At 32.3% G+C, this 14,254-nt stretch overlaps 1 protein-coding gene across 1 annotated transcript in view; it reads right to left on the bottom strand.

The window, feature by feature from the left end:
- Window positions 1–14,254, bottom strand: part of LOC129230570 (C-Maf-inducing protein-like) — a 305,729-nt gene that overhangs the window by 82,789 nt on the left and 208,686 nt on the right. The window contains exons 7-8 of the mRNA XM_054864975.1: window positions 5,354–5,434; window positions 2,085–2,188 (exon numbers count right to left, since the gene is read on the bottom strand). Of these exons, the coding sequence (XP_054720950.1) occupies window positions 2,085–2,188; window positions 5,354–5,434 (185 nt within the window). The remainder of the gene's footprint in view (window positions 1–2,084; window positions 2,189–5,353; window positions 5,435–14,254) is intronic.

Genomic DNA, 14,254 nt, shown 5'->3' with positions numbered 1-14,254 from the left:
AGAAATTGAACTTTTTCCTTCTTCCTAGCGTTGAAGGAAAATTGATTTGGAGGGTAACACTACTCACTGGTAAAAAATTGCGATATGTACATACTGAGTGTTCACGTTACTTGCTTCATATTTTAGTATCACTGTCGTAACACTCACTTTCTACTGTTAATTTACTACGTTAATAGGGAAAATGACATTTTACTTTTTAAGGATCGTATATTGCGTAAAACTCTTGGAAGTGAATCGATTAGGCAATGAAATCATTTAAAGAAGTCAGACAAAAGTGACCTTATAAGCGATTAATGTTTTATGACCTGACCATATACCCGAAAATACATAACATAGAATCCCTATTCAGCGAGCCGGGACTTTAGAAAAGTGACCTTCTAAGCGGGCGACCATATATCGAGGTCTGACTGTAATCTCAATATTTTTTTCCATGCAACACGCCAAATTTATTTTTATTTTTTAAAATAATTTTTCAACGCATCAAGATGTGTGCTTTAACATTAATTTATGTAAAACTACCTACGTTATATTAACATTAATTATGTTTCTTACGATGATAAACTTTGTATGTAATCTAAAAGTGAAAAAAAGTAATTTTGCAGTCTATTAACATGTGCCAATTACTGGATCACAAGGTGTCATACACTGGGGTATCAGGTATCCATTACTGGTGATTTTGGTAACTTTTTATACATATATTTTAATAAAAACATCAATTGAAATATTTGTACTTCCAGCGATCTAAATAGATGCACAGATGTGCATTATTTGATACAAAATTGTTTGCAAGTGGATATTGTTTTCTAAGTAATAAAAACAGAGGTAAGTTTACCCCCTCCCCCCGGACAAACTCTTAAAGTGCCAATTACCAATGTCGTTACTACCTTTAATAAAATAGAAATTTAAACTTTTTGTCACTAGTGTTGATACACATTAATTTATGTTGTTTCTGCTACAACCGTTTAACCAACTTTGAGCTTCTACAACTAAGCTAAAGCTTATACTATGCAGAATTTGAAACTAATTTAAATGTTCACCCTGGGATATATTTTAAAATGTTCAAATTTTTGTCAACGATGAGAGTGAGTATGTGAAACTTGGTCAAGACAGTTCGACCAGCTAAACACCGAGAAAAAAAAGATAATATTGATGGTTAAGGAAAAAAAAGTAAACTATAGGGAAAGCAGTGACGCAAAAAATATGAAATTATATGAAAAGGGGACAGGAAAACGACGTAAGTTCGAAATAAAAGACGATACAAATTTACTTCACTACTAATAAAATAAAATTTTTAAAGGAAAGTAAGTTTTAAAAAATAGATAGTGATAAAATAGTGTTTAATTAGAAATATTAGATTAGTTAAAGTTAACATTTATGCTATAAAATGAATTAATAAAACATTAACCAAGGATTTCATTAAAAAAATCATAGTAAACGCTTTGTATAAAAAAACAAGGAAAGCCTACGACTGCACACTGCCTCCTCTGGAGCAAAAACCAAATCGGCGCTAATTTCCTAGGGGTCTATCTGTACACCAAATTTTCATCGCATCCTTGCATTTGTTTTCCAGTTACAGTGCCAATGAAATGGATTTCGCGCATACACAGACAGACACGCACACACACACACTCTTCAAAAATGGTTAAATTATTTTCAATAATGTATATTCTAAACACATCAATCTGACACTATTTGAAAGTCATATTATTCAGCGAAACGAATACTTTCTGTTATATACTTGAGAAATAGAGAGGATAGTAATGCGGTGCTAAAATGTTTTAGACATTTTAAGATAAGTTCGTGACGAAACTCTATTCTATGATTTCAGACCTCTGAAGTAAAAAACAAAACAAGACAAAACAGATTTTTTTAAAGTTGAAAACATTATTCCATATATTTAACATACTTCCATAAGAGGAGGAAATACATTTAAAAAGTACAGTCTAACGCGCGTAATAAATACATGCGTCCATTCCTTTTAGGTAAAAATCATTGAGACGAACAAAGAAGTCCCGTGCAAATCCACATTAGTGTTTTTCATTAAAAACATTACAGTAAAACCTTTATCCAAAAGTCACACTTACTTGCCAACAAAGTTTTCAAGCACTGTCTTTCCATCATTCTGGTAGCTAAGTGCTTGAACATACTCTTGGACAAACAGCCGTGTCTTAGGGTACTTGCCGAAGTCCTGCAGATAAACCAGAAGCTGTTAGAAAACTAATAAATGAGGTAGTCATTCAGTTTAAAATCATTTTTCAGAGATATTTTTCACTGTTTGCTTCGTTGATTGATCATGCTGTCAATAGGTAACTTAATCACTTCAACTGAACTTTGTGTAGTTATCAGCAGACATGGGAGGAGAGAATCATTATCAAGAAAATGACCGACTTCGACTCCAGAAATCTTAGAACCTTCGACTCCGACTCTTTTGCCCCAAAATAAGACCGACTCTGACTCTGACTTCACAAGCACTGGCAAAGTTGTTGACTTAGAGGTCAAAATGACCGACTCCCGACTCTTGGGACTTTGAACTTTCGACTCCCGACTCCAATTTTCTTACCCCAAAACCAGTACGACTCCAACTTTGTAATTTCATTTTCAAAGTAACTTAAAGAAGTAACTCCTACTGGCATAAGTAATTCCTACATTAAGTTGACAGATAAGTTCTTTCCTGTACAACTACATTATTTGTTTTTTCAGTTTGATTTTTCAATGGGCATTTAAATAAAATAAGCCATTAGACAAAGTCAAAAGTTCCTCAAAAAATTCACCGAATAAATTAATTCATCTATTAAAGCCCTTAAAAAGTATATACTTTACCAACTAAATTAAACTTCATTACAAGCTCTATTACGCTGTAAAATAATCTGCCAAAATAAATATATCAACACATTAAAAAGACTAAAGATTCCATTCTAATGTAAAGATAAAACATCATAAACAAACACGGTGGAGATGCAAACGATTATTTTTGAGCTATCACGATTGCTTATTGTTTTCACTCGACTGTTTTTTTTTTTTTTTTTTTTTTTTTTGCGTCCTATGATTTTATTTTCCCACCGCCACCCTCCGCACCATCACCGTCGACCGGATCATCATGATGCTGCTCCTATAGCGAAAGCCGTCTTCAGGTTGCATCCATGTCCTACACACACGCGCATACATACACAACTACACACACGCACACATACACCTACACACACGCACACAAACACATACACACACATACAGACACCTACACACACACAACTACCCACACATCCATGCCTGCACACAAACACATATGCCTACACACATATACATACCCCCCACACACACATTCATACATACAACTACCCAGAAACTTATGCCAGCACACAGACACAAACACACATGCACATACACACACAAAAACATTCACACAACTACCCACACATTCATGCCTGCTCACAGACACAAACACACATGCCTACACACACATACACATACCCCCACACACAAACACACACGCCTACATACACACACTCGTGATTGCGAAAAACATAATTTGAATTCAAGACGTCAAAATTAAAATTAATGTTTTTATTATACTTGATTTTTTTTTTCACAAAAGAAGGGACGAGGGTTTAAAAATTAGGGGTTTTAAAAGAAATTACACGATACAAATTAGTATTCCTTGTTTTTATCAAACATAATATAAATGTCGGTGTTTTTTCGGAAGGGGGGGGGAGGGTTCAAAGCGTTTAAAAACTAAGGTTCATTTTTTGTGTTCATATGTAGGATTGTTTATTCCCTTCTATTTTCTCACGTTAAAACGAAAATTATTAAACGATCTTTCTGCTGTCATCACAAATATTATATTTATTATTATTCATCGTTTTCTAATGAATTTCTTTAGACGATTTGTAAACAGTTTATAACTGTTCTTTTTAAGGAAGACATTAAAAAGAAAATGAACAATAGTTTACTTTGTGTTGAATTTTTCTTTTTTTTCTATTTTCACCAATTTAGAAAGCATATAACTCGCTAAAAGCCAAGCCGTGTTCCACACTCTTACTGAAATTATTTCACTGGCTATTTCTTCAACATGTTAATTTGCAAAAGATTCGTTCAATCGAAAGAAGTTCTTCAGAAAGTATATTTTGAAGATTTGCAACTGAGCTATAGAATTATGCGCTTCAATGAATAAATATTGAAGCAAACAGTGGCATAGAAACGAGGGTGGTTCCTTTCTTTTAAACTTAAAATTAACTTCCAATAATGGAAAAAAAAATAAAATAAAAACTCGATTAGTTTATGTTTTCTCGAGTATTGCCGTCATTAAATACAATCAAATCCCTTTTTTACAGAATGTTGAAACTGTATTAATATTAATAACCAGGGATATAGTGCTAATGATCTAAAATTCTTAAAAAATGCAAAAAGCAAAAAGCCTGAAAAAATCAACTAAAATGACTTCAATATCACAGGTGATGCCCTATAAATTCCGGGTAAAAGTGTTTTGCATAGATTTTTTTTAATTGTTCATTTTACTTTTATTTTAGATCGCACCTTGTATTTATAAATGCATTACTGTAAAAATATGTGCTCATGTATTATAACTGTAACTTAAAAAAGTAGCAATTAAACTAATAATTTATGAAAAATGAAATAAATGTAAATAAATATACCTTGAAATAAATAAGAACTTATAAATTTCTTGTTTAAGCTTCCATCTTCAATAACATACGAATTGCATTGTATTATCAAAACTTTTTTGATATTCTTGAAATCGAAATAAAAAACCTCTTTTCCAAAAGCAATTCCTTTAAATCTAAACAACTTCGTTGAATATCAACATTTGTTATTAGAGTAAACTTTTTATCATACAGACCAGGTAAAAAACCTGCAAAGTATTTCAATACTGGAAGATCCTGCATTAACTTTGAACTCAACGATTTAAAAGCAGTCAACCTAAACGCTCGGATCCTCAATTAAATTTGTTAAAATGATCTAAACTGATATCTACTATAATGTTGTTTTCGTAAAATATAGATACTATACCTTTTGAAAAATTAATCTTTGCTTCCTTTTGATTTTCTATTTGATTTTTGCTTTCTAGGTATTTCCCGTATTTTAGGTTTTTTTTAAAACACAGTACCTAGAAAACGTAAAATCTGGGTTTCCAAGTATTTGCAGAGTTTAACCGCAATAGTTTTAATGGGGGGGGGGGACTAAAAAAATTAAAAAAGGAAATGATACCATGCGCCATGCAGGCTTATAACTTGTTAATTTCAAGGAGCAGATTTTAATTTATCAAAATAAATATTTCAAAAAATGCAAAGAGAGCGACTTTCTTTTATCAATATATTAAATTAATATAAAATATTAATACCATGTTGTGTTTGAGAATCCTTTGTACAATAGGAGTGAACATATCTAAAACTATGCGAGATCTTGGGTTATCACGGCAATGCTGAAAAAAAAAAGAAAAAATAATTTATTAGATGTATTTGAATTCCTAATAAAAGACACAAACGGGATGAAAGAAAAAATGTTATGTATATTTACTAAATTTAAATGCCAAAAAATACACGAAACCAAACAATAATAGTAGTTAGTGATGAAAGAAAACTATTATGCATACTTACATAATTCTAATATCAAAAATACTAAAAACAAAAACTTTTAATCAAAAATTGATAAGATTTATTTAAGTGGACAATCATAGTTTTTGAAAAAAAAAATAATGAAGAAAAGTTAAAAACTACACAAAAAAGAACCTGATAATGATAATATTTATCAAAGTTTCAAAAGTTAAAAAAAATAATTTAGATCTAAACATTCATTAACTAAAATCTAATAATTAACATGTAATTCATAAATTAAAAAGTGAAATAGTAATTGAAACAAAGTAATGTCAAAATGCGTTAATACTTGGGTATTATCCAAAACCATATTATAATGTTTGGTATTTTAAAATGGATTGATAAATAAATTGATTGTACTGATAAAAATATATATAAATGAATTGATGGCTATAATTGATATTGTTTGGTATTATCAAAAAGATAAGATTCACTTGGAATGGGATAATTAGAAATGGATAATAAGAAAAAACGACTATAATTCTTGAGGAAAAAAAAGTAACAAAAAAAGGTAAAAACTACCCGAAGAGGAGCATAATAGAGATAATATTCATCAAAGTCTCAAAAGTAAAAGAAAAATTGCTTTTAGATCTAAAAATTCATTAACTAAAATCTAAGAATTAATATGAAATTAACAAATTAAAAACTGAAATATTGAAACAAACTAATGTACAAAATTCGTTAACATTTTGGTACTATAAAAATACAACTGCTCTTAAAATTATTCAAATTAACAATGCATGAAAGGATAGTAAATTGCAACAATTTATCAAAATTTTGAAAGTAATAATATATGAAACGAAAGCTGAAAATTATATCATTTAATTTAATGAAATGAAAAATGCAAAAAAAAGAAAAAAAAAACATTTGGGGCAGTGAGAAGCAAAGAGACGAAAGTGCCAAAAGTAAAAATTTGGAGATAACCATTACAAATAGTAGGTGAACCCCTCCTCTGTCTCAGGGAAAGATGTAGTACTTGTAGCCCTAGTAGGTGCAGCTATACAGCATGATTAAGGGGTTACAGTACTTTAAAAATGATGAAAAGATTAAAAAAATTTCTATTGCTTATTTCAAAACTAAAAACTATTCTGAACACAGGGGAAAAGTTTCATTGCTTTAGTTCAAACATTTAAAAAGTTATAAGTGGTTTTATGCCATGCTCGCTATTTGTTCTTATGCAAAAGAAAAACTTTAAATTGCTTTTTCTCGATGATGGTTTTTTTGTGTTTTCATGTCATTAGAATCCCTAAGGATTTTTTTCTATTAAAGATACAGTAATACTTTTAGCAATTGGAATAACATATTTGACAAAACTGTGCATTGGATGAGCATTTTATAAATTACGCAAATGTTTAGAGATTGTAAAACCTTTAAAAACCAATTTTTTAAAAAAAAACTTTTGATTTTTTACATAATTAATCACGGAAAATTTTCTAATAAGCTCATAAGCAAATGAATGCACAGATTTTTAGAGATGATTATAGTAATCGTTTAGCAAAAAACTTTTTTTAAATTAGTGCAAAGACAAAAAATCCTTAAGGATTTTAAAAAATTGAAATTTGTCTCAATTTTTTGAATTAAAAAAAAAAGGCAATATTTTTCAATTTTGAAAATAAATTATTGATTACGAAATAAGTAGGCATGTTGTGGTTTCAAAGAAATGTAAAATGTACTTAAATTTAAAAAAATGTTTGAAAGGCACTGTGACCCCTTAAAATTTAAAAAATCGGAGCCTACCGATCCCCACAGCTTAAACGCACTTATTTCAAACTTGGAAAATGCCCACTTACACCCCTTTGCTTCTCACAGCTCATTTGTAGTATAATTTTTTACTTAGAGGTTTGAATGTTTTCTACAAATGAAATCTACTTAACCTGCGAATTAAATACAAATAAATATCAAATGTAATCAAGTTAAGGTACATATTTTCACAAATATGGGATAATCAAAATTAATTTCACAAATACTTTTTAATAATGATTTTAAATTTCTGATGAAAATAACAAACATAGAGCTATTACGTGAAAAAAAGAACACTTTACCTCTCAATTGCATTAAAGCTGTTTAAAAAAAAATAAAATAAAAATAAAAAAAAAAGCGAAATACAAAAAGTGGTGGTGCCATTCCACGGAAAACCGTCACTTGGTCTCGCACGTGACGCCTCATACATGTCATTAAAAATATTACTTTAAATATCAATGAACAAATATTTTCTGATTAACAAATTACAAACTTATGTGTGATATCTTAAGCAAAAAATGTCGTCATTACCCTTTACAATTATTACTTTTTTATGAAATATATGAACCGTCGCGTGCGAGACAAGCAGTTGACTTTTTTGTAGAATGGCCCAATGGTGGATAGCAATATTTAAACCACCAAAATATCAATCTATCAATAGATAAAAAACTTAAATCTATATATATATATATAAATGAATGTTTTTCTGTATGTCATCCATGAACTCAAAAACTACCCGGCAGATTTAGCTGAAACTATCACCGTTTGTTATTTTTGGTACTGGGATTGTTTATAGACCAGTTCGAAAAAAATCCGATCGATAGTTCCTTTTTTATTCCAATTTAAGTCACAATCCATTGGATAAATACGAATAAAATTATCGGCTGCAGAAATTAATTCGTGTGAAAGATCTCATTGATAAGAAGTTAGCTGTTGCCATTTTCCTTGAGTTTGAACAAATAAATTCTCTCTTTATTGTTTTATGGCTTTTCATGCAACGGGGGGGGGGGGGGGGGGGGGGGGTTTAAAACTTTTTCTATTTGATATTTTTAGCGATGGATTGATCTTGCAAACTGCGTGAGTACAAAATTTGAGTATACTAACGGCTTCACTTGATACCTGGACCGATTATTACGAAAATTGCTATATATATGTATTTTTCCACAGAGAAGGTGCATAATATGCTCATTGAAGCCACTCGCCACCAGGTGGCACTGCAGAGTAGCAACTTCTGCCCCGTTCAACCAATTGTCATGAAAATCAGTATAATGATGTATTTTTTTGTTATTCATAAATACGCGTAGAGTTTACATTGTACTAAAACTAAACTAGTTGATAACCAAAAGAAAAAAAGTGCTTTATTGGAGTTTCAATTCAAAAGTATTGTACAACATTTTAAGTCGAATGTTTAATTCAATTTAAAGCAATTTCATAACAAATCTAAAAATAAAACTTGCAAGTTAAAACCGCATTCCATTAAAATCACAAAAAGCAAATATTGGAGGAAAAGATTTGAAAATCCAAAGCCACTATACAAATGAGCTTTTGCATTCATGACATTGAATGAAATGGATTGGGGGGAAATGTAAATTAAAAATCGTTACAACCTGAAACCTTTTAAAAATGAGTAAAAATAAACTAAAATAAAAAGAAAAAATGCAAGTCGTTAGAAATAAAATGATGAGAACTAAAATTGCTGCGGAAGTATGAAAGCTTTCAAACTAATGATTTAATTTTATCCAATAAAAAAAGAAATGCAGATTTTTCTTTTCTTGGCTCTAAAACAATGGAAACAAATATATTTTTTTTATTTATTTGAACTAAAGCATATTACAAATACACGAATGGAAACTGTTGTTGGAGAATAATCCCCTGTAAAAATTAAAACTAAAGAAAAAACCTTTAAAGTATGTTATTCTTTCAAAATCTTTCTCAAGAAAGAAAAAAAACGCCTTAATTAACTTCATTTAAATGTACAAAAAACAGTTTTGAGTTAAGAGCTTTTTTTTTTTTAGATTTTAAAATCCACCGATTTCAATTTCGACAAACGTTAATAATAACAGCGAAAATGAAATTAAGGTTCAAAAAATAATAATAATAATTTGAATTTTGTCATCTTGAATTCAAATGATGTTTTTCGCAATCACGAGTGTGTGTGTGTGTAGGCGTGTGTGTTTGTGTGCGGGGGTGGGTATGTATATGTGTGTAGGCATGTGTGTGTGTCTGTGTGCAGGCATGAGTGTGTGGGTAGTTGCGTCTATGAGTGTTTGTGTGCGTTGGGGCGGGGTATGTGTTTGTGTATGTGTGTGTAAGCATATATGTTTGTTCAGTAAATTACCGCCCAGTTAGCCAGGGCTAAAGCAGAAATACGTGAAATACACCGCCAACTCAGTCATTTCCAGCCGAGGACTGCAGTTTCGCGCTTATTAGCACTCATCAGCCCGGCATAGGAAAGTGACTGAGCTGGAGATGGAAAACCTCTTAAGGAAGCCAAGAGTGCGAAACAAACTGGTAGCTAATATAGAATTAGCAGACCAGACGAGTGACCGAAGCAATGGTTCGGTTCAACTCGAAGATTGAACGCGAGGCAAGGTATATTCAGTAAATTACCGCCCGCCGATGAGTGCTAATAAGCACGAAACTGCAGTCCTCGGCTGGAAATGACTGAGTTGGCGGTGTATTTCACGTATTTCTGCTTTAGCCCTGGCTATTGGGCGGTAATTTACTGAATATACCTTGCCTCGCGTTCAATCTTCGAGTTGAACCGAACCATTGCTTCGGTCACTCGTCTGGTCTGCTAATTCTATATTAGCTACCAGTTTGTTTCGCACTCTTGGCTTCCTTAAGAGGTTTTCCATCTCCAGCTCAGTCACTTTCCTATGCCGGGCTGATGAGTGCTAATAAGCACGAAACTGCAGTCCTCGGCTGGAAATGACTGAGTTGGCGGTGTATTTCACGTATATATGTTTGTGTCTGTGTGCAGGCATGAATGTGTGGGTAGTTGTGTGTATTGGTGTGTATGTGTAGGTGTCTGTATGTATGTGTATGTATGTGTTTGTGTATGGTAGTGTTTATGTATGTGTGTGTATGTATCTGTGTGTGCATGTGTGTAGGTGTGTGTGTGTATGCGTGTGTATAGTATATGGATGCAACCTGGACACGGTTTTCGCAAGAGGAGCAGCATCGTGAGGAGCCGGTCGACGGTGGTGCTGCAGAGGGTGGCGGTGGGAAAATAAAATGATAGCACGCCAAAAACATTCAAATGAAAGCAGTAAGCAATCGTGATTGCTCAAAAATGGTACAGTCGAACTCGTTTATAACGAGCCCTGATTTAACAAAAACTCGGATTTAGCAAGGAAATCGGAGATTTTTGGTTGGCACAATGTTAAATCTATGGGAGCATAACTCGCTTTTAACGAGAAAACCCCGCTTAAAGCGAGCAATATTTCTGTGCCTCATAAATTTTCTGTTGACTTCAAGCTTAATTTATCCTTTTTTGGGAAAATTTTCTTTAACTTTTCGAAGTCAACCGAAAGTTAGTGATAAATCTTAAATCCCGAGAACAAGCGATGACAGCACTAATTTGTTGTGCATAGAAAGATTTTAAAATTATATATGTGTGTGCATGTGTATTCTTAAAAAACAATGACACAAGAAACAGATAATCAGACAAATCAATGCAAATAAACCAACTTCTTTGGTACTGAACAGAGATTGAAAAGAAGAAGAAAGAAAACCGACTATGATAAATTTTTATTATTTTTTTCACGAACTCGTTTTTTACGAGCACTCGGTTATAACGAAAAATATCGGGGTCCCTTTGAGCTTGCTATAAGCGGGTTCGACTGTAGTGGATTCATCTCACGTTTGCACTCGTGTATAGCAAAGCTTGCCGTAAAAGCAGATTTAAAGTTTATATTTCAATGGAAGTTTTAACATCTTGATATCAGAGATATGACTAAACAGTTTTTTTCCAAGCTGTGAAATACTCCTTGACATATTTTTTGAGGAGCGAAATATATGAAAACAATAAAGTGATACACTTCACAGAGAAAAACATTTAAGGATGAAACGGAAGATAGCAGGGAAAGAGAAGATGTGTCATATTTTTAATTTTTCCATTTAGAATGGTTCACAGTTTCAGTTTAAAAAAAATAAAAAAAACACCTTAAATTAACTTTGAGTTAAGAAGTTTTTTATAGTATTTTAAGTTCACCGATTTTAATCTCAACTAACTTTAATTAAGACGGCGAAAATGAAATTAATGTTTAAAAAAATGGTAGGGGATTCATCTCATATTTTCATTGTATAAAGCAAAACTAGTCGAAAGTGCGAAATTAAATTATATCTTTCAATGGAAGCTTTAATGTCTTGATATCAGAGATATAGCTAGTTTTTTTTTTTTTTTTTTTTTTTTCAAGGCGTGGAAATACTCCTTGACATATATATTAGAGGAGTGAAATGAATTATAAAGGAGTGAAATAAACGAAAACAGAAGAGTGATACATTTCATAGAAAAACTTTCTAAGGATGAAATGGAAGATAGCAGGGAAAGAGAATATGTGTGAAATTTTGAAATTTGCCATTTAGAATATTTCATACTTTGAATTAACAAAAAAAAAAAAAAAAAAAACCGAGCTGATGTGTGCATCACATGGCTTCCTTTTACCCCAAGTTAATGTCATTTTCTCATTTTTGCCATTTTTAATATGATTCAATAGTTTACTCTCTAAATATCACCAACAGTGGCCAAATTGAAACCAGATTTAAAAAAATAAATAAAAAAAAAAATTGCCAAATTTGTCACCAAGTTGGCGACAAAATTTGGCGACCAAAAGACTGGCGATATAGCGCCAAGTGTCCGTCAAATTATTTATCGATGAGTTTACATCGAAATTTAACAATGATTTCCCCCAAAAAAGGAGCAAAAGACCCCCTACGGAGCATACGAATGCAACCAAAAAAGAAGATGCACAACTAGCCCCCACTAGGAGTCGAACAAATTTCAACTTTCTAGGACATTCCGTTCTTGAGTTACGTGACATACATACACACATACGCACATACTTACGTACATACAGACATCACGAGAAAACTCGTTGTAATTAACTCGGGGATCGTCAAAATGGATATTTTGTGTGTCGATACGTTCCTAGGAACATATCCACGTGTGTTCGGGTTGGAAAAAAACTCAACATTCATTTGGGGGTGAGCAAAATGGAAATTCAGGCCGATTTTTTGGGTGAAATTTTTTTTGCGAATACAATACTTCCTTTTTTGTAAAAGGAAGTAAAAAAGGAAAAAAAGAAAAGAAACATTTAAATGTGATATTTTAAAAATTCCAATTGACTCGCTCCCCCACTCCCCTTATCCATGGTGATAAAATTTTATTTGAAATACAAAGTGAAAATAGGCTTAACTAGGTTTTGGAGGCGTATTTCCGATTTTCAATGTCTGAAATGCACAATTTGAAAACCATCGATGCTTCTGAAACATTGGCATCAATGGTCCCATCCCCCTCATCCTTTTCACTGAACCTAATGATTTAAAAGCTGAAAGTCATAAATAATTAACTAGGGTTCGTATTCGTTTCACTCAAATAACAGCAGACGTTATCTGCTGTTATATATATCTACTGTCCGACGATAGCAAACTCGATCAAATAACGATACCTTGAAAAGCTGCTGACTTTTATATAGGGGAACTAGCCGCCTGCGGCGACCAGCTGGTCCGCCTTTTTACGCAATTCGCTTTTTTGCGCCAGGGTTGCCGCCTTTGGCGGCTGCTTAGACAATTTAGCGACGGTATTAATCAATGTTTTTCTCTATATAACAATATTATCATTCGCCTTTTTACGCCAATGTTGACTTCCTCGGAGGCTGCTTAAAAAAAAAGTCGATTTTATTAACCAAACTTTTTCTCTATACATCAATATTAACATTCGCCTTTTTACTCCAAGGTTCGCCATTAGCGGCTGCTTAAAAATTTTATGTTTAATAAAGTATTTTCTAGATCTATCTCCCGTTATGTCCTTTGGAATATTTTTCAGGGAGGGGGAGGGGAGGCACAAAAGGCATACCCTTCATGCAAATTTTGTCGGAAAATAACAAAAAGCATTTCCATTTTTATTTGAAAGCATTGTTTTTTCAAAATCATGGTGTGTGTAGGGGGTGGGGGCGGGGGGCTATTGATCCCCCGTTGAAGTTCCTCTATTTCTTACTGTCCATCTACTGTATCCACCTCTATATTTGTCCACTTTTCTTTCTCTCTATCTATCTATCTATCTATACGATCCATGCATATCTACCTCTGATAGTAATTAACAATCCTTTTTATGCAAAAAAAAAAAAAAAACATTTTTTGCCCACTTAATATCATCTCTCTATCTACCAAACATAACACCAATCCCTACAAAAATCATGCAAAAAAACCGCGAGCTTTATTTATTTACTTAAAATTACACGCAAAAAAAGGCTCTATGTTCCCTATAGTGTCCAAAAAGCAGCGCTTTGCAAAAGTAAAAAAAAAATCACCGCTTTTATTGAATTAAAATGCGCAAAAATATTTGACCAAAAATAAATATAGCAAACAGTCCAGAAAAAAAAAAAAAAAGTTGGAAAAATCAAGGTCTGAGAAATCTCTGAACGTTAAAAAAAAAAGTGAAGAGAAAGCAAACGATTTCCGTTAGGTCACGTGATGAGGAAGTGCGGAACTCAGCCGGCAATGCTTACTGGTCGCGTCGTGTTCTGCATTTAAAAAATTGTAAAAAAAAAACTTTTGCGTATTTTTAAAAACTTTTTTCTTCTGAAGGGGGCGGAATGTTTTTACTATTACCAACTAAAATTTTGGAATTGAGGGCTCAATACTTTTTGCAGGATGCGTTTAGAAAACAATTAAACCCAGAAAAA

The sequence above is a fragment of the Uloborus diversus genome, chromosome 9 (assembly GCF_026930045.1).
Source record: "Uloborus diversus isolate 005 chromosome 9, Udiv.v.3.1, whole genome shotgun sequence".
NCBI classification, from domain to species: Eukaryota; Metazoa; Arthropoda; class Arachnida; order Araneae; family Uloboridae; genus Uloborus; species Uloborus diversus.
The sequence above is the reverse complement of the archived record's forward strand: the minus strand, read 5'-3'. Positions and strand labels throughout refer to the sequence as shown.